This window comes from Hemitrygon akajei, chromosome 4 (genome assembly GCF_048418815.1).
Source record: "Hemitrygon akajei chromosome 4, sHemAka1.3, whole genome shotgun sequence".
Classification (NCBI taxonomy): Eukaryota; Metazoa; Chordata; class Chondrichthyes; order Myliobatiformes; family Dasyatidae; genus Hemitrygon; species Hemitrygon akajei.
This window is the reverse complement of record NC_133127.1, coordinates 42,486,036-42,507,254: the sequence shown is the minus strand read 5'-3', so window position 1 is coordinate 42,507,254 and position 21,219 is coordinate 42,486,036. Positions and strand designations below refer to the sequence as shown.

At 42.1% G+C, this 21,219-nt stretch overlaps 1 protein-coding gene across 2 annotated transcripts in view; it reads left to right on the top strand.

Moving 5' to 3' along the window:
- The window catches only part of grid2 (glutamate receptor, ionotropic, delta 2), a 1,108,967-nt gene that overhangs the window by 772,739 nt on the left and 315,009 nt on the right, over window positions 1–21,219 (top strand). For both annotated transcript variants that reach the window (XM_073042457.1, XM_073042458.1), the window contains exon 4: window positions 17,150–17,355. In XM_073042457.1, the coding sequence (XP_072898558.1) occupies window positions 17,150–17,355 (206 nt within the window). The remainder of the gene's footprint in view (window positions 1–17,149; window positions 17,356–21,219) is intronic.

Genomic DNA, 21,219 nt, shown 5'->3' with positions numbered 1-21,219 from the left:
CTCAGCAAATTCCCATCTGTAGTGATGATTAAGTCTTCCACCGGTACAACGTAAAGGGAGAGAATAATCTATGAGTTACTGTAAAAAAGCCTTTGTTCAATGGGCTGCCATGGGTATTGTTAGAAGCAGATCCAAGAGTAGCATTTCAGTGTCTATAAGACACATAAATATTCAAGGAAAAGAGAGACATATACCGGCAGAAGGGATTTAATTTAACTTGGCATTGTGGTCAATGCAGACATTGTAGCCTGAAGGGCCATTTCCTGTGCTGTACTGTTCTACATTCTGTGAATTCCAAATAAATGTTGACTGGTTAAGTGAAAATCAATAAACTGTAGATGCTGTAAATCTGAAATTAAAACAAAAAAATGCTGGAAACACACCATAGGTGAAGCAACATCTGTCAGAAGAGAAATAAGAGTTCACATTTCAGGTCAGTTTGATATGAAATAGTAATTGTGTTTCTCTTTAGTTTGGGGAGTTATAAGTAAGACTGAATAGCAGAACCATGAAGGTAGTAATCTCTGGATTACTCCCAGTACTATATGCTAGTCAGGGAAGGAATAGAAAGATAGAACAGCAGGGGAACAAAAATCACAATTCCTTAATTTTTAAGATAGCCAAAGATAAAAATTAAAGATTAGATTAGCTTCATTTGTCACATGTATGTCAAAACATCAAAGCATTCAGTGAAAAGCATTAGTTGTATCAAACAAAATCAGTGCGGATTGTACTGGGGCAGCCCACAAGCGGTATCACACATCTGGTGCCACTACTGCATGCCCACAACTTACTAATCCTAACCATACCTCTTTGGAATGTGGAGAGGGTCCAGAGGAGGTTCACAAAGATGATTTCAGGAATGAAAGGGTTATCATATGAGAGATGTTTGATGGCTCTGGGTCTGTACTCGCTGGAACTCAGAAGGATGAGGGGGGATCTCATTGAAACCTTTTGAATGTTGGAAGGCCTAGACAGAGTAGATGTGGAAAGGATGTTTCCCATGGTGGGAGAGTCTAGGACAAGAGGACACAGCCTCAGGATAGAGGGGTGTCTCTTCAAAACAGAGATGCAGAGAAATTTCTTTAGCCGAAGGGTTGTGAATTTGTGGAATTTGTTGCCACATGTAGCTGAGGAGGCCAGGTCATTGGGTGTATTTCAGGCAGAGATTGATAGGTTCTTGATTGGACATGGCATCAAAGGTTACAGGGAGAAGGCCAAGAGCTGGAGTTAAGGAAGAGATTAAAAAAAGGATCAGTCATGATTGAATTGCAGAGCAGACTCAATGGGCCAGATGGCCTAATTCTGCTCCTATGTCTTATAGTCTTATGGAAACAAGAACATTTGGAGAAAACCAACACGATCATTGGGAGAACATTAAAAACTCCTTGCATTCAGCAGTGGTAATTGAACTTCAATTGATGATTACCGGTGCTGTAAAGCAATTGCACTAATTGATACCATTCAAAAACCTTGCAAGAGAGTATTAGAGCATTACAGAAGGGTCTCAGACCAAAGCATCGATTGTACTTTTTTCCATAGATGCTACGTGGCCTGCTGAGTTCCTCCAGCATTTTCCTGTGTTGCTCTAACATATGGAGAATGTTTAAAGAACACTGCACAGAGTACAGGATAGATGTGTTCCAGTAAGATGGAAGAAAACAGATGCAAGGTAAGGGAACCCTGGATGTTGAGAGTGGTGGGTGAATTTAGGCAAGATGGAAAATAAAATGTATGTAAGGTTTAGGAAGCTAAAGCCAAACAGAGCAACGGAGTAGGTAAACAATGCCAGAAAAAAACTCAAGAAGGGAATTAGTAGAGTCAGGAAGGGCTGTGAATAGCTCTTGGTGAGTAGGATTAAAAAGAATCCTGAGGCATTCAAGAGCAAGAGGATAACTATGATTTGGTAGGACTACTCAAGGATAAAGAAGGAAACGTGTTTGTAGATGACGTGGGTAAGGTGCTAAATGAATACTTTGCATCAGAAAGTATCATGGAGAATGATTTAGAGGAGAGTGAGGTCAGTGTGGAGAATGCTAATATTCTAGGGCAGAAGTTCCCAACCTGGGGCCCAAGCACCCATCATTTAATGGTAAAGATCCGTGCCTTTAAAACAGTTGGGAATCCCTGTCTAGGGCATTTCTAGCGAAAAAAAGGAGGTTGTCTTGTGTCTCTTAAAGAACATCAGGGTAGATGCCTTCGAGGCTTGAAGGGATATACCCTCAATTATTCAGAGAGGCAAGAGATGAGATTACTGGTGCCTTGACCAATATCTCCTTACCTTCTTTGACCAAGGTCCTGAAGGATTGGCAAGTAACTTTTGTCATATTATTTAACAGGGACATAGCAGGGAATCCTGGAGACAATGGAGTGGTAAGTCTCACATCATTGGTAGGGAAATTGCTGCAGAGGATTTTAAAGGATAGAATTTATGCGCATTGGAAAACCATGGTCTGATTAGAAACAGCCAACATCGCTTTGCATATGGGAATGTTACCATAATAATATGACTAAGTTTTTTGAGGAGGTGACAAACATAATTGAAGGTAGAGCAGTGGATATTGTCTACACAGATATTAGGAAAGCATATGATAAGGTCCCTCATGAGAGACTCATCCAGGAAATTAAGATGGATGGGATTCATATGAATTTGCCGTTTGGATTCAAAATTTGTTTGACCACAGAAGACAGAGGGTAGGACTTCTTCTGGCAGGAGTCTGTAACTAGTGTTGTTCTGAAGGGATCTGTATTGTATAGAACAAAGATAATGTTAGAATAATGTTATAAGTTGAGTAAAATGTTTCCTTGGGTGAACAAGTTTGTTCATAGGATAAGGTGGTGACCATTAAAAAATGTGATTTAATTATCTTCCCTCATGAAGTTGGGAATCTTTTATGTCTAAAGGAGTTATGATCAATAAGCATATACGAGGGGTGATTGATAAGTTGGTGGCCTAAGGTAGAAGGAGATGAGTTATTAACTTCAAACTTCCTGCATAATCACGCAAAGAGTTGAAATGCATGTACATGTAACGAGAGCTATATAACTCATCTCCTTCTACCTTAGGACACGAACTTATCAATCACCCCCCACCTCCCCCCCCCCCAGCTGTGGACACCTTTTGAAGGTCCAAGATCCGTATACTCCATAACCACTGAACTAAGTGTGTAAATGTAGGAGAGGACTATGTTGAAAAATAAATGTGTTAAGTTTTCTAAAATTGACTCCTTCCACCTTAGGCCATGAACTTATCAATCATCCCTTGTATATAATGCAGAAGTACATATCTTTAGAAGCTCAACCATAATGCTATTAAATAGCAGAACAGGGCCATTTGTAAGTTTTACCTGGATTGCATAATAGTCATGTTAATGCCTTATCTAAGCAGAGGGAACAAAATAGGTGACAGCTCCCTTCAAGAGTTATAAATATCCCTGTGCGGAACAGAATGATGCAAAAAACATTGGAAGTAGGAGTGGGATAGTCATTTCCTGATGTATTTGTTCAGCTATTCATGATTGATCTGAGATTATGGATTCAACAGTTAAATAGAGACACAAGAGACTACAGATACTGGAATAGGAAGCAACAAGGACAAAACCGGAGGAACCTAATGAACCAGACGGTATCTATGTAGAGAAATAGACAGCTGACATTTTTGGTTGAGACCATTTATGTGGTGCAGAAACATAAAATGAAATGAAGCATCAAATAACCATTTTCCTCTACAGGTGCTGCCTGACCCACTGAGTTCCTCCAGGTTTTTCTTTTGTATATTGCTCAAAATCTTTGATTACCTACTTCCCAAATTCCTTGATTCCTAAAAAGGCCATAGGTTTGTCTTGCAAAGGCATACTGTACATCCCTCTGAGGGGTAGAACTCTGAAGATTCACACAATGGAAAACTCCTCCTCGCTTTGCTCTCAAGTTATGGATTTGTACAGGATGGAAACATGCAACAGGCCGTTGTAAGGAAGCCTAAAGGGAAGCTGGTGTGCATGGTAGATGAAAACAAACATGGCTTATTGTAGTTCAACAGGTACCCAAGAGTGATGTATGCCATGACGGGAGGTAGGACTAGTTGAAAAGGAGTTAAATTTATTGGTGGAGAATAAAACACTGTTGGGAGGCCAACCAGGCAATCTGGCATCAGGAATGAAATCACCCAACACTCAGAGTGGCTGCCCATATATTAACTCAGTCACAGATGACAGCAGATCCGCTTTTGAAGCAATTCTGAGCCCCAGCAAGACCCATGGGAGATGATCATGTCAACACTCATCGGTCAGGGAAGCCCGCAGAGCAGCCTTTAAGGAGTGGTGAAACCGCTTACATAGGCCATTGGACTGAGAGTAAATCACCATGGTGTGATGTAGCCTAACACCGAGGCTCCGGGCCAGCGCAGCCCAGAGCTCTGAAATGAATTGTGAACTGCGGTCAGAGGAAATAGATGAGGTGCGAACCGATCAACCCAGGTGCTGGGGAATACCCGAGCCACGTCTGCGGCTGTCATCAATGATAGAGGGACAACCTCTGACTACCTAGTGGTATGATCCATGGTAAGAAAGTGTGTGAAACTGCTGAAGAAGGGAAGGGATCGAACAAGGTTCATATTGACATTGACAAACCGTCGCTCAGGGATCTCAAAAGCTGCTATGACACCTGAACATAACGATAATTTTTGCCCACTGGCACTTCACACGAACTGCACTCCAATCACGTATGTTCCTTCTGAGGCCGTGCCAAACAAACTTTAGTGCAACCAGTTTCTGTGAGGCCTTCTGGCCCGGATACGAAAGGCAATATATGGAGTCAAAGACAGTCCATCTGCAGTTTGTGGTCATGATAGGGTGAGAACAACCGGTTGAGATATCACACAGCAGAGAAACTCCAGCTTCCCTAAGCTTAGTGTCAGCCAGCTGCAGGTCTGAAACTGTTGTTCAGTAAGCCTGCACTTCTGGGTCAGTAACATCCTGACATACACTCTAGAAGTAAACAAAAATTACAGACAGCCAGGTGGAGATGAGAAACTCACAGTCAAACGTACTGTACTTCCTTTTGGGTTGGACTGAGATGCCAAACAAAAAAGGTGAGTGGCTGCCTTGGCAGTTACCAGTTTTTCTGGGTCTAGTCTACACATGTGGGCATTGGACAGGTGGGCCCATTGTGGGAATGTGGTGGTCGACCACATGTTTTGTGACTGTAGTGGAGAATGAGGGCTTGTTGAGGTTTGGGAATTCGCCCAGTGGTGGTGCATGTGCTTGAACTTACTGAGGGGAGCGGGGTAATGACCCATAGTCCTTGACGTCCATAAGCCGGCAATTCTGAAGATCAGTCAACAGTCCTTGGGCACACAGGCAACTTGCACTGAGCAGAGGTCTAGCCACTTTAGCCAGGATGAAGTTCCATGTGCAAAGTCACCCACTGAAATAGAGTGTCACCTGTCATGTGCTCTAAGTCTGGATCCTGCTGCCGTTGGCACCTCCAATGAGGTTTTGGCGCTCTTTGCCTTCTCATCAATGGGCAATGTTGGCAGCACACTCACTTGAGCACTCGTGTCACATAGGAAGTGTTGCCCTGAGATGTTGTCTATAATGAGTAGTAGACATCCCTGGCAGCTGGAACCCACGGTGTTAACAAACCTCTGATGTCCCAATGTGTTTGGCACTCTTGAAGCTGCAAGGCAGTTGGCACTTCCTGGCATAGCTAACCAAGCGAACATGGTAAAAGTACAGACCTGGCATTGTCAGTTTCACAGCCGTGGACGTTCTTATGTTGGGGGCCTTGCTGACCAGGTTTATTGAGGTAAAGGAAGGAAGAGGAATGATGCACCTCTGTCTAGCTGAGTGTAGACTACCAGCCATTTTAGCAAGCTCCCTATAGTCCTTCACGAGTGCATTAGCCATTTGCAGCATGAAGAGTTCTTTAAAAATAAAACAAGGATGGTGACTTACCAGGGGAGACAGCAGGTGGTCCTTTAGCTCTGAAGGTTTACCATTACTGAGACCAGGTAAGGACAGCAACTGTTTGGCATGCTCAGACTCTAATAGTCCAAAAGTCTGTAAAATATGAATTTCCAGCTATCGCTATTTATCGTGTTCAGGCAGGTATTCAAGCACACTCACGTATCTCACAGTCGTGAAACTGCTCAGCGACACTACCCTGTAGTAGAATCTGGTGTCTTCAGCAGTGATTTCTCATAGACTGAACAGGACCTCAGCTTGTACAAGCTAAACAGCAGCATTTTGCTCCCAAAATTCTGGCAGTTTCAAAGCGACTTCATTGGCCAACATGTTCAATAACTCCCGGAATTGTCCTAGCGCTTCGGGGTCACCAATGTAGGCTTTCATAAATAAAACAAAGTGAGGAGTTTTACGTTCAGTGAAATCTGTAACACATTTCATTGAACTCCAAAACCTAAACACAAAAGCGTGCTAAAAATCCCTTTATGTCACATCATCACATCAGATCAGCCTCTTAAAGCAAACTGACTTTTAAAAGTTCTTATTCATGCCTCAACAACTTCCTCTAGCGGCTTATTCCACAAAAGTGCCACCCTTTGTGTAAAGTTGCACTTCAGAATTTGGAAGTCAGAATTCAGAATCTGATTCAGTTTTTAAAATCACTGGCATATGTCATGAAATTTGTTGTTTTGCAACAGCAGTATATCACAATAAACCTCAAGTGCCAAACAAATCTTCCCTCTCTCACCTTAAAGTTATGCCCTCTATTTCTTGATTCCCTTACCCTAGGAGAATTGGCAACCCTTTAATCTGAGGTTATGTACTCCTGGTTCTACATTCCCACATGAGGAAATCAGCAAGCGGGTCAGGATCCTGTATCCATGGCAACAATATGTGTAACAAGATTGATTGTAACTGGATGACTGGCCTTCAAGACTTTAATTATGACACGTTCCAAAAATGATTGAAGTTCTAACATATCTGAGTTATTTTCTCCACACTTATGAATTAATCCATCCCAAACTCCACCCGTGGAATTTACACGCACAGCTTCCAGGATGTTTGCTTTTGTGCTGGTGCATAGCAGGTTGCCTTGTTACATGGAGCACCAGCTATGTATTTTCATTCTCTTCTCCTCCATTTCTGAGAAAACAGAAAAGAACAGAATGTCAAACACATTCGCGCACCACATCCATTGATCCGCCCACACTGAGGAACTGTAGATGTCGCTCAGCAGACCATTATACATAATAATATTTCTCTGTTGGTCTCAAGTGAAGAAAGGCTCCACTAAGACCATTACTGGAGAGAACTGTATAGAGCCCAGAATACAGAATCAGCCCATTTGATTCACGCAGTGCTTATATTCCACACGGTCCTTCCTACCCCTATTCTATTCACTGTATCTGCAAATCACCTCTGTTTCCTCTTGTGCTAATCTTGCTTTCTATAAATTGCATCTGTGTCTCAACTTTGAGCATGAGTGGCTAACAGTTTCAAAGTTTTCCATTCAGACCACTCTGAGTGAAGAGGCTACTGTATTTCAGTCGAGGGGCCTCAACTTGAAATGTCAATACTATATATGTTCCTTCAGACCACGCATTATTGTTTTTTCTTAAATGTCCTCAGAAACAGCTGAGCAAGCAGTTTGTTCAAGGCCATTGAGGGATGGACAATAAATATGGATTTGCCACCAGAATCCACATCTTAAGACACCATTAGGAAGAAAGAATCCAGCATTAAATAGTTCAGTTGGCCAAATATGCATCCTTTCCACCTTTGTTTGATAAATCCTTTGTTCTTTGCATAATTTTTTTGCTCATTCCCCCCTCTGAGAGAAGCACTAAAACAGAACTGGACCAACACAGGATGAGTGTAAATGATTGGTTGAAAATGAGTGCAAATTCAGTGAATTCCTTGCTTTATTTGTCTATGACTCTATGAAGATTTCTAGAGTAGTAATTTAATGGTCTTCTTCCCTTAAACCTTGGAGCAAAGCTTCCAGTGGGGCAATGAAATGTCTGCCTTTTAAATTGGTATCTCTGCTTAGTTCACAATGGCTTTGGCCCATTCTTCTCACTGCTTGTAGTTTATAGTTTAGCAATTAAGTGTGTACTACATTTAATACTCAGAGTCCATAGAATGAAAACGTTGTTCAAGATTTGCATCTATGCATTTTAGCTCAGATTATTTTTTTCTTTTGGATGAGCTTCAGAAATTCATGAGGAATTATTAGGCTGACCACAGTGTTTCTCCAGGTCGGAAGTAAATAGAACTTGTATTAAACAGCCTGAAAAAAATCCACAAATAATCACATCAGGCCAGCACCAGTAATTATGTGGTTGTGTATTGGACCAGTAATCCAAAGACCCAGAGTAATAATCCAGAGATAAGAGTTCAAATCCCACCGTGACAACTAGGAATTTTAAATTCTGAGAATTCCATCAATCTGTAAGACAGTTCCAGGATTAGTAATGGTGACCATAAAACTGCCAAGTAGATGTAATACAAATATTCACCAATGTTCTTTAGAGAAGGAAATATTTGATCTTTATCATAAATCAGTGACTCCTGGAACAACAGATGCATCGTTGATTCTTAATTACCCCTTAAATGGCACAACAAACCATACATTTCCAACTTGATGAGGGTTCATGCACATCCAGAGTCTCAACACCTCTGCACATTATCCTTGAGGCAGTTGTGGTGGGAAAAGACCATCATAATCTTACTTCTGGAGCTTATCCTTGCCAAGATGAAATACAATGTTGGAAAATGCATAGTCATTCACTTTGGTAGTAGAAATAAATGTGCGGTCTATTTTCTGAATGGGGAGAAAACCCAGGAATCTGAGATGCAGAGGGACTTGGGAGTCCTTGTGCAGAACACCCTGAAGGTTAACTTGCAGGTAGAGTTGGTGGTGAGGAAGGCAAATGCAATGTTAGCATTCATTTCAAGAGTTCGAGAATACAAGAGCAGGGATGTGATGCTGAGGCTTTATAAGGCACTGGTGATGCCTCACCTTGAGAATTGTGAACAGTTTTGGGCTCCTCATCTTAGAAAAGATTTGCTGGCATTGGAGAGGGTCCAGAAGAGGTTCACAAGGATGATTCCAGAAATGAAAGGATTATTATACGAGAGATGTTTCATGGCTCTGGATCTGTACTTGCTGGAATTCAGAAGCATGAGGAGGGATCTCATTGAAACCTTTCAAATGTTGAAAGGCCTAGACAGAGCAGATGTGGAAAGGATGTTTCCCATGGTGGGAGAGTCTAGGACAAAGGGCACAGCCTCAGGATAGAAGGGTGCCCTTTCAAAACAAAGATGCAGAGAAATTTCTTTAGCCAAAGGGTGGTGAAATTGTGGAATTTGTTGCCACATGCAGCTGTGGAAGCCAGGTTGTTGGGTGCATTTAAGGCAAGAAATTGATAGGTTCTTGTTTGGACATGACAACAAAGGTTATGCGGAGAAGGCCAGGAACTGGGGTTGAGGAAGAGATGAAAAAAATTATCAGCCATGATTGAATGGCGGAGCAGACTCAATGGGCCTAATTCTGCTTTATGTCTTATGGCCTGTGGTCTAAGAAGGGATACATGGTCTCTGATGACAGGGCAGGACTCAGATTCAATATTATTTATCATATGTATGTATATTGGAACATACAGTCAAATATAATGTTTGATTTAACAATCAATACACCTAAAGATGTGCTGGGGCAGCCAGAAAGTGTTGTCACAGAAAGCGTGTTCACAATGCTCTGCAGAACACAGAGCTCAACCGAACAGAACAAGCAAGGATACAGCAACAAGCCCCTTTCCTCCCAACCACCTACTCACACACACTAACAGTACAACTCCAGTTCAGGCTTCTGTAGCTCTAGTCTCCAGTCTTCAGGATTTCTCCATTAGGCTTCAAATTCTGGACTTCTGATCCACTTTTGAGCTTCAATCTTCAGTTTGGAACCCCAGTCCAGACTATAGCAGGACTCAAATTCCAGGTTGGAACTCCAGGTGTACAGCTGACTGGCCTTCGTGCTTCCTTGATCCAATCCCACCACCCACCGGCCTAGGCCAGCCCGACATTCATGGTATCCTTCGTCACACGCCCATGTTGCTGTACTTTGAATGCAGAGCAGAGGCTTAGATTATGAATGTCCTTTTTCACCTGTCCACCTTGCTGGACTTTGAAATCCTTCACATCTCTGTCCCTAAACCATAATATGAAATCTAACTACCCCACATCTGCTTGCCTGAACCCTAACTTGACTCCTAACTCCCCTCTCTGTACCTAAAACCATAGAAACATAGAACCATAGAATACTGCGGCACAGTACAGGCCCTTCAGCCCTCCATGTTGTGCCGACCCATATAATCCTTAAAAAAAAGTACTAAACCCACACTACCCCATAACCCTTCATTTTTCTTTCATCCATGTGCCTGTCCAAGAGGCTCTTAAATACCCCTAATGTTTTAGGCTCCACCACCATTCCTGGCAAGTAATTCCAGGCACTCACAACCCTCTGTGTAAAAAGCTTATCCCTGATGTCTCCCCTAAACTTCCCTCCCTTAATTTTGTACCTATGCCCTCTGGTGTTTGCTATTGGTGCCCTGGGAAACAGGTACTGACTATCCACCCTATTTATGCCTCTCATAATCTTGTAGACTTCTATCAAGTCCCCTCTCATTCTTCTACACTCCAAAGAAAAAAGTCCCAGCTCTGCTAACCTTGCTTCATATGACTTGTTCTCCAAACCAGGCAACATCCTGGTAAATCTCCTCTGCACCCTCTCCATAGTTTCCACATCCTTCCAATAATGAGGTGACCAGAATTGAACACAATACTCTAAGTGCGGTCTCACCAGTGATTTGTAGAGCTGCAACATACCTCTCTACTCTTGAACTCAGTCCCCCTGTTAATGAAGCCTAGCATCCCATAGGCTTTCTAAACCACCCTATCAACCTGTGCAGCGACCTTGAGGGATGTATGGATTTGAACCCCAAGGTCCCTTTGTTCATCCACACTCTTAAGTAACTGACCATTAATCCCGTACTCAGTCTTCTGGTTTGTCCTTCCAAAATGCATTACCTCACACTTGTCCAGATTGAACTCCATCTGCCACTTTTCTGCCCAACTCTGCAGCCTGTCTATATCCTCTTGTAACCTTCGACTACCTACAGCTCCATCCACAACTCCTCCAATCTTCGTGTCATCTGCAAACTTACTCACCCATCCTTTCACCTCTACATCCAGGTCACTTGTAAAAATCATAAATAGCAGGGGTCCCAGGACAGATCCCTGCAGCACTCCACTAGTCACTGACCTCCAGGCAGGATACTTTCCTTCCACAACTACCCTCTGATTTCTTCCTTTAAGCCAATTTTTTATCCAAACAGCCAAGGTTCCACTTATCCCATGCCTAATGACATGGGACCATCTGCACAGAGTTTTAAAAAAAAGCTGTGTCTGAGGCACAATCTCAAGAGACTGCAGAAATCTTGACTGGAAGATCTTAACAGGTCTCCGATCTACAGCTGTTCCCAGGAACAGACACAAAGATAATCATTGACTGCTACTGGAAGATTATCAGTCCAATCAAGCCTGCTGACCTTACAGTATAAAGAGCTGTTCATGGCTGAATGTTGCACATTGGCACATTGCTAGTTCCAGGCCGCATGTTGAGGGCTGCTCTGAAGTATGGCCTAGTTTCCAATCCATGTACTTGTCTAACTGCTTTTTTAAGTTGTTATATTACCTGCCTCAATCACTTCCTCTGACTGCTCATTCAACATAGATTCCACCCTGAATTGCCCCTCAAATTCCTTCTAAAGCTCATCCCTCACTTTAAACCTATGCCAGCTAGATCTTGAATCCCCATTCCTGGGAAAAAGACTGAGGGGACTCACCTTATCTGATATAATTTCATGACATACTGATTTGATGTAAATCTTCCCATTAGTGAATGGTCTATCTGGTAATGTGGTTGATGACATGTGAATATACTATGTTAATATTTGTGTATAAAGTATATTTTGCAAGAAAACCTAAAGATGTTCAATAAATGGGAGCCTTGCCATCAGTGTTAATGTCCATTGAATGAATAAAAAAGCACAATTTTCACACTATTGATTCACTGAATTGTTTATTACTTCAAAGATAAACTACACAGAATAACATTCTTTGAACAATGCTGTTTTATGATAGCATCAGGTTTCTTGCCTGATATGACGAACTAGACACTTTCTCCTGCAATTCTTCAAGAATTCGAACCCAGTATAATGGTGAAACTTAAATTTAGCTGGCATTATTTACTTCAGAGTGCTAAACTTAATTTTCTAGATTTTGAAGTCGTAACACATTTGCTTAAAGAACATGCTTCCATGTATTCTTCCTTGTAATTCTGTGTCTTTGTGCTGCTGCATATTCTGTAGTCACGTCAATAGTAATTACAGCAGCTCTGCTGATACTGCTATTTGCCTCCGACTGCTACACGTCAAGTTGCTTCAGGCAGCAGGAAGATTAACTTTAAGCTATTCTGTTTACACTGTAACACAGCAGGTTGACTGGCAAAGAAAAACCAAAACACAATTACATCTGTGGCTGCAGATAGCTGTTCAAATGTACCTCAGATCACTGCAAAAATTTTAATTCAACTAACGTTACTAGAAAGTCTTGCAGCTTTTCTCCGCATTATTATGTCTTTTTCATACATATTTTCATACATTTTAATTGCATGATAACTCACTAGAATTAACATTGAAGCATGTCTGGAGGTGCTTCAGATAGAAGGGAGAGGTTGGTTGATGATGGATGGTGGCAGGAAATGAACTATTTTGAAAGGATTAAGGAAATGTAACTTTCCAAGGCATCAAGAGATTATTTAGAGGACTGACTAATCTCTCGATGCCTTGAGTGTCACAATAGCATTGTGGTTAGCATGACACTATTATAGCTCAGGGCATCAGAGTTTGGAGTTCAATTCTGGTGTCATCTGTAAGGAAACTTTACGTCCTCCCCGTGGAATGCGTTGGTTTCCTCTGGGTGCTCTAGTATCTACTGTCCTCTACTGTCCAAACCTAGCAGGTAGGTTAATTGGTCCTTGTAGATTGTCCTGCGATTAAGATTGGGTAAATCGGAGTTGCTGGGGTGGCCTGGATCAAAGGGCCGGGAAGGCCCACTTTGTGCATGTATTGCTAAGTAAATACACAATATATGGTTGCATGGATAAGAGAAGCTTTTTATAAAAAAAGAGGTTAGATAGAGTGGGGGGATGGGAGACTTCATAATGAAAATCCAGGCATGCATTGGAGACTAATTTTGATTTTACTGGTGGGGTAATGCAAGAGAAAATCATCAACAGGACATAATCACCATGAAGAGTCAGAAGGGAATATAATGCTGCAGGATCATAAAAGGGGGGGGGGGGGAAGAGAGGAGGCATTGTAATGTGGATAAACATAATGGTTAACTTTGCATACAAGCCTGAAGGAGGTATATTATATTTTTGTGGCTCAAATATTGGCCAGAGTAATAGGAGCAGACTTTTGAAAAAGATGACCAGAAATAAAGTTGAAGATGCTGGAAATTTAAAATAAAAACAGAAAATGTTCAAAACATGCCATGGAAGGAAGAGGAACCATTAGTATTTCAGGTCCTTCAGTTAACTGCTCCATCAGAACAGTCCTCCTGTAGTTAGTAACACTTTCTTCATGGGTTATCTTAGTTTACAAAAAGTCAGGCAAGGCCTCTGTTCTTCCATGAGACTTTAAGGAGATGCCTTGGTTAACAACGGAGAAATATTGTTTGAAAATGCCTTGTCTGTAATTGAAAGGATGGATATAGAATCATCCAGGAAAAGGCCTCTGAGCTGTAATAGAAGATATCATAGAATATATAATAGAAAATATGATTAAGTGTTGTGGGAAGACTGAGGAGAAAATGAAGAACAAGTGAACAAGGTTACATTCATGAAGATTGTAGCGCTTATGCGACAGGCTGGTATATGTCTAGGGGAAAAATTCCAGCCACTCGTCAACCCCGCCTCCCGTATACACAGATGCTGTGGAAAACAAGTTAACGCAGCGTCGCACACACAATATCAAGCTCACACCAGATACAGTTATAGAATATACTTTAAAGATTTTACTAGAACTAAGTAATTACTAATGATACAGTATATATGAAGGAAAAGAAAATAAAGTAAAAGGCGCCAAAACTTATCAGAGTTCAGTCAATTTAGTGCACATCGTTGGAGCTCAACAATCAAACCACTCGACCACTCTTCGCTCTCCCCCGACCTCTACGACCTCGCACCTGGGACTACCCGAAGTGGTCAACTGAGCAGTACGGCACACGTCCACCTTCTTCGGCATCTTCTTCCCCGTCTCTTGAAAAGACCGCGAAATCCCAGCTCCCAGACCCACAGGGAAAAAATGACATCCAACCTCATTGATTAGCAAATGAATACAATCCACAGTATCAGCAATCCTAAACCTAAACAGACTGCGAGAATCTTCGAGAATGCTCTGCAAGACAACACTCTCTCACCAGTTAGCATAACAAAGAAGCAGTTTTACTTCTAACAAACAAAGAAGCCATTTTGATTAACATACGCAATACAAGATGAACTAAGGGCATGGATCCAAGGACAGGCTATTTGGTGCCTCAAACCTGCTTAACTATTCCATCACTGATATTCTGATTGACCCCTGCCCAATCCCCATGACCCTCTATCCCCAGGTGGTACTAAAATTGGCCTCGTTCTTAAATGATGACTCAGTACACAAGGCTCATGGTATTAAAAGCCAAGGATCCATAATTTCATGATGGAAGAAATTCTCATCATTTCAATTGGACACCTTATCCTAAGACTATCCCCTTATTCTGGATCCTTTCTGGGGGAAAAAATGTCTACAGGGCATTTACCATTCTCAGCTCTCCAAATCTTGCGAATTTCAATGAGGTCACCCCAAGTTTCCAGACTTCAGACATAGTAGATTCACTCAGCAATTATTCTTCATAATCCCTTCAATCGTGGAACTAATGTGGTCAAACATTACCACGACATCTGTTTCCTTTCTATTTCAAGTTTCTAGCATCTATAGGTTATGTATATTCTTCCTGAAAGTGAGAACAAAACTCTACAGTTGCAAATGTGATCTCACCTGAGCTTGGTGCACTTGTACCAAGATTTCCCAGTTTTATACTCTAATACCCCTATTCACCTCAATGCAATGAAAGCCAATATTCATTTTGCATTACTAGTTATTGTACTTGCATGGTCATTTAAAATAAAAGCAGAAAATACTCAACAGGTTAGGCAGCATCTGTGAAAAGAGAAACTTAATATTTCAAATCGTTTAGTTTCTTCAGCATCATTTGTGTTTTTTTAAATTTTAAGTTTCCAGTTTTTCTTTTATTTTTATCCTCATGTTAACATTCTGTGTCTTGTATCTGCAATCACCCGGCTCTCTCTGAATGCCAACATTTACTATTTCTTCTTCATGCTGTAGTGAAAGTTGACTTCAAGCAGACAGGCTGACAAAATAAAGAAGAACTTGGCCACTAAGATGTGAGATTGTAAAGACATTTGGATAGGAAAAGTCTTCAGATGTTGGAGATCAATTGCAATAAAATTTAGGTCTGGGGTCTTTGTGACGAAGTTAACTTTTGAAAGAAAAGGTGTCATTGCTTTACACATTTCCTATGACACAGAAGAAGGCCATTGGGTCCATTAAATTAGTGATCTCTTAGCAACTCCATTCCTCTTTCCCTGTCATCTGTTTTCACCACATTCACATTAGCTTTCTTCAGGTGTTCCTACACACAAACACTGGGCTCAATGCATAGGGACCAATAAATCACCCAACCACCTGTTTCCGGAATATGGGAAGAAACAAGAGCTCCCAGAGAAAACCCATGTGGTGAAAAAGAAAATATGGCGAGGAGATCAGGATCGAACTTGAGTCTCCCCTTCTGAGGCAACAACGTCAGTGCACCACCTAATTTCTTAGAATGCTATTAAATGTAATACTTTAATATTTAAAGTATGCTACTGGATGTTTAAACAGCAAATTATAATGAAGATACAATATTCTCCATTATAAATTACACGGTGAACAATAAAGTGAACCTTAGGCTATGTTTTCTATCACCTGATTACACTTTCATCACATCCAAAAGACCCAGTCTGAAATATAGCCAGAGACTGTATAATAAACTCTTACACAAAATTTACATTGAGGACACAAAGGTTGGATGTGTTGTGGATAGTGTGGAGGGCTGTCAGAGGTTACAGCGGGACATTGATAGGATGCAAAACTGGGCTGAGAAGCGGCAGATGAAGTTCAACCCAGATAAGTGTGAAGTGGTTCATTTTGGTAGGCCAGATATGATGGCAGAATATAGTATAAATGGTAAGACTCTTGGCAGTGTGGAGGATCAGAGGGAATTGGGGTCTGAGTCCATAGGACGCTCAAAGCAGCTGCGCAGGTTGACTGTGTGGTTAAGAAGGCATATGGTGCATTGGCCTTCATCAATCATAGGACTGAGTTTAAGAGCCGCGAGGTAATGTTAAAATGTTAACGTTAAAATAGGACCCTGGTCAGATCCCACTTGGAGTACTGTGCTCAGTTCTGGTTGCCTCACTACAGGAAGGATGTGGAAACCACAGAAAGGGTGCAGAGGAGACTTACAAGGATGTTGCCTGGACTGGGGAGCATGCCTTATGAAAACAGGTTGAGTGAACTCGGCCTTTTCTCCTTGGAGTGACAGAAGATAAGAGGTGACCCGATAGAGGTGTATAAGATGATGAGAAGCATTGATCGTGTGGATAGTCAGAGGCTTTTTCCCAGGGCTGAAATGTTTGCCCCAAGCGGACACAGGTTTAAGTTGCTTGGGAGTAGGTACAGAGGAGATATCAGGGGTAAATTTTTTACACAGAGCTTAGAAAAATAGAGGGCTATGGGTAACCCTAGTAATTTCTAAGGTAGGGACATGTTCAGCTCAACTTTGTGGGCCAAAGGGCCTGTATTGTGCTGTAGGTTTTTCTATGTTTCTATCTTTTTCTATGTTTCTAATTTAGCTCACATTTTGAAATAAACAGTATTGCAAATTCAGAAAGTCCTTACTAGGGATTCCATAGCTTAACCTGATATTTAACAAGATAATTATTATTCTTTGCCTGCCAGATATCCGTGGAATTCAGGATTTTCTGGACAAAGCCTCCCAGCAGGGAATGGATGTCGCTCTGCAGAAAGTGGAAAGCAACATCAATAGGATGATCAGCACCATGTTTGCCTCAATGCGTTTGGAAGAGATGAATCGGTACCGGGACACACTACGACGTGCTATTCTATTCCTGAGCCCACAAACTGCAAAGGCCTTTGTTTCTCAGGTAGGAAGGCTGCAGTCTATGCCTGTGCTGTGGCAGAAAAGTATTGTGTTAATGATGAACCCACTGATTCGTGTTATAGAACCAGTCTGAGACAGGCTAAGCAGTTTGAAACTGTATACTTAGCAGTTTAGAAGAATGAAGGATGACTTTATTCAAGCATGTATGATCTGAAGGGTACTTGTCAGAGTGGATGTTGAAATACTTTCACTGGTGGGAAAGTCTTGAACAAGGGGAAATAGTGAGTAGTTCAAGGGCCAGTCATTTAAAACTGAGGTTGAAAGGAACTTATACTTTCTTAGAATATGAATCTCTGGAATTCTCTGCCACTGAAGGGGTGGAGTCCAACATATAAGTATAACATACTTATATATAACATAACATATAAGTATAACATATAACCTACAAGATATAAGTAAGGTGATGATGGATAAATATTTGAAAAATGCAAGATCTGTAGGCTACGGGTAAGTGTGATAAAAAAGGGGATAAGGTCGGCACTGATACAATAACATGAGACAGGCACAATAACATTTAAAAGAGTTTGGCTAAAGTACATAATTCCTTGATGTATTACACTATGACTCTTTCGGACATGATCATATTGAATCATGCAGTCGGCTTGATGGCCTGTTCTTGCTCCTTATGACTGATGAAATGTTATTCCATGAAATGTAAGATATTGAAATTCCAGTAGATTCTACTATTAAATTCACTTATGCTAGAACTGGACATTAGATGAACTGAGTTACAAGAAGACAGGTTAGATGCTGAGAAGGGATACTCATTGAAGACAACAGTTAAGGAGATAATTCATCAAGACTTAGAGACTCAGGAAGCTTTGGAATTCTTTATCCCAGAGAGAATAATCAGCCACTGAGGTTATTCAGGATGATTACATAAAGATGTTCGGGGCACAGGAGAATCCAAGGTTAAGGGGGGACAAGCAGGAGAATGGGTTTGAGCCAATCATGGTTTTATTCAGATTCATGTTTATTATCACAGGTATATGTTCTGAAAATTTTTGATTTTTGGCAGCAATATAGTGCAAGAACATAAAAAATCACTAAGTTACAATGAAGAATAAAATAAGATAGATAAATAAATAGCACAGAAGAGGAATAGCAAGAGAGCATTTATGGGTTCACGGATCATGAGAGGGCCCGAGGGCAAACTCTTTTCACACAAAGGGTGGTGGGTGTGTGGAAGGAGCTGCCAGAGGAAGCTATAGAGGCCGGGACAATTAAAACATTTAGAAGACATTCAGACAGGCACATAAAGAAAAACAGTTTAGAAGGATATGGATCAAATGCCTGTAATGAGACTAGCACGTTGGTTAACACAGATGAGTTGGGCCAAAAGAACCATTACTATGCTGCATAACTCAATGACTAAATGCTGATAACTTGGACATCCATGGGGAGGGTGGAGAGGAAGAAATAATAATGATAGAGAGGTGTATGACAATGGAGGGAATTATCCTCAAACATGAGAATTTCAGAGCTAAAGTGATACTATGCCAGTAGTTCAAAGTACATAAACATCATCTTATACAACCCTGAGATTCATTTCCTTGTGGGCATACCCAATAAATCCATACTAGAATAATAACCATAGTAGAATCAATGATAGACCGTACCAAACTGGGCATTCAACCAATGTGCAAAAGATGACAAATTGGGCAAATCCTCTTTGGTTCAAGAGCTTGATGATTGAGAGGTAATAATCATTCCTAAACCTGGTAGTGTGAGTCCTGAGGCTCTTGTACCACCTTCCTGATGACAGTAGCGAGAAGAGACCATGACCTGGATCATGGGTATCCCCGATGATGGATGCTGCTTTCCTTCAACAGCTCTACATATAAATGTGCTCAGTGGTGGGGAAGGCTTTACCTGTCAAGATCTGAGCCGCTATTTTTTATAGGCTTTTCCATTCGAGGGCATTGGTGTTTCCATATCAAGATGTGATGCAGCCAGTCAACGTACTCTCCACTACACATGTAGAGAAGTTTATCAAGTTATGTTGAGTCTTTATAAACTCCTAAGGAAGTGAGGCCATGCTCTCTTTGTAATTGTAGTTGCACACTGGGCTCAGGACAGATCCTCTGAAATAATAACACCAAGGAACTTAAAGTTGCTAATCATCTCCACTTCTAACCCTTCAATATGGACTTGCTCATTAGCCTTTGGTTTCCTCCTTCTGAAGTCAGTAATCAGCTACCTGGTCTTCCTGAGTAAGAGGCTGTTGTTACGGCACCACTCAGCCATATGTTCAATCTCCCTTCTATACGTTGATTTGTCACCAGTTTGTATTCAGTCTGTGACAGTGGTGTTGTCAGCTCTTTGAAATCAGCATTGGAGCTGTGCTTAGCCACACAGTCATAAGTGTAAAGCGAGTAGAGCCAGAGGTGAAGCAGACGGTCTTGTGGTGCTTCTGTGCTGATGGAGATTGTGGAGAATCTCTTGATGAAGGGTTTCGGCCCAAAATGTCGTCACTACCTCCTCCCATAGATACACAAAAATACAACTGCAGATGCTGAGGATCAAAGAATACGTACACGACGCTGGAAGAACTCAGCAGGTCAGGCAGCATCCATGAGAAAAGAGTAGCCAACGTTTCGGGCCGAGACCCTTCATCAGGAATGGGGGGGGAAGAGAGGGCCGAAGCCCAGTAATAGAGATAGGGGAGGGGGAAGGGCTAGAGGCGCTAGGTGGAGAACCAATCAGAGGAAGGATAAAGGGGGGAGGGGATAAGCATGAAAGAACTGTAGAGGTAAAGGAGCATAAAGTTGAAAGGGGAGAGAGGCAGAGAGGGACCTAGGATAGGGGAAGAGGGAGGGGGAGGGAATTACCGGAAATTGGAGAATTCAATGTTCATACCACCAGGCTGGAGGCTACCCAGATGGTAGATGAGGTGTTGCTCCTCCAACCTGAGTTTGGCCTCATCATGGCAGTAGAGGAGGCCATGTATGGACATATCTAGATGGGAATGAGAGGCAGAGTTGAAGTGGGTGGCAACCGGGAGGTCCTGTCTATTGTGACGGACGGAGCGTAGGTGCTTGACGAAGCGGCCCCCCAATCTGCGTCGGGTCTCGCTGATGTAGAGGAGGCCGCACCGGGAGCACCGGATGTAATAGACGACTCCAGCAGACTCGCAGGTGAAGTGTTGCCTCACCTGGAAGGACTGTCTGGGGCCCGGAATGGTGGTAAGGGGAGGGAGGTGTGGGGACAGGTGTAGCATTTGTGCTTACGGGGATAAGTGCCAGGTGGGAGTTCTGTGGGGAGGGACGTGTGGACCAGGTAGTCGCGGAGGGAACGATCCCTGCGAAAAGCTGAGAGGGGTAGGGAGGGAAAGATGTGCTGGGTGGTGGGATCCTGTTGAAGGTGGCGGAAGTTGCGGAGGATAATGTGTTGGATCCGGAGGCTGGTGGGGTGGTAGGTGAGGACAAGGGGAACCCTGTCCCTGTTGTGGTGACAGGAGGATGGGTTAAGGACTGAAGTGCGGGTGGTGGAGGAGATGCAGGTGAGGGGATCTTTGATGACGCCAGAAGGAAAACCACGATCCTGAAAGAAAGAGAAGTCCTGGAACCTCCCATAGATGCTGCCTGGCCTGCTGAGTTCTGCCAGCATTTTGTGTTTTTATTTATTTCCAGCATCTGCAGATTCACTCGTGTTGAGATTGTGGAGAGATATTTTTGCCAATCAGCACTAACTGGGATCTTCAAGTGAGAAAATTGAGGATCCAGTTGCAAAAAGAGATATGGAGAATAAGGTCTTGAAGCTTATTGAATAGTTTTGAGGGGATGATGGTATTGAATGCCGATAAAGAGCTTCCTGATGTATGTATCTTTGCTGTCCAGATGTTCTA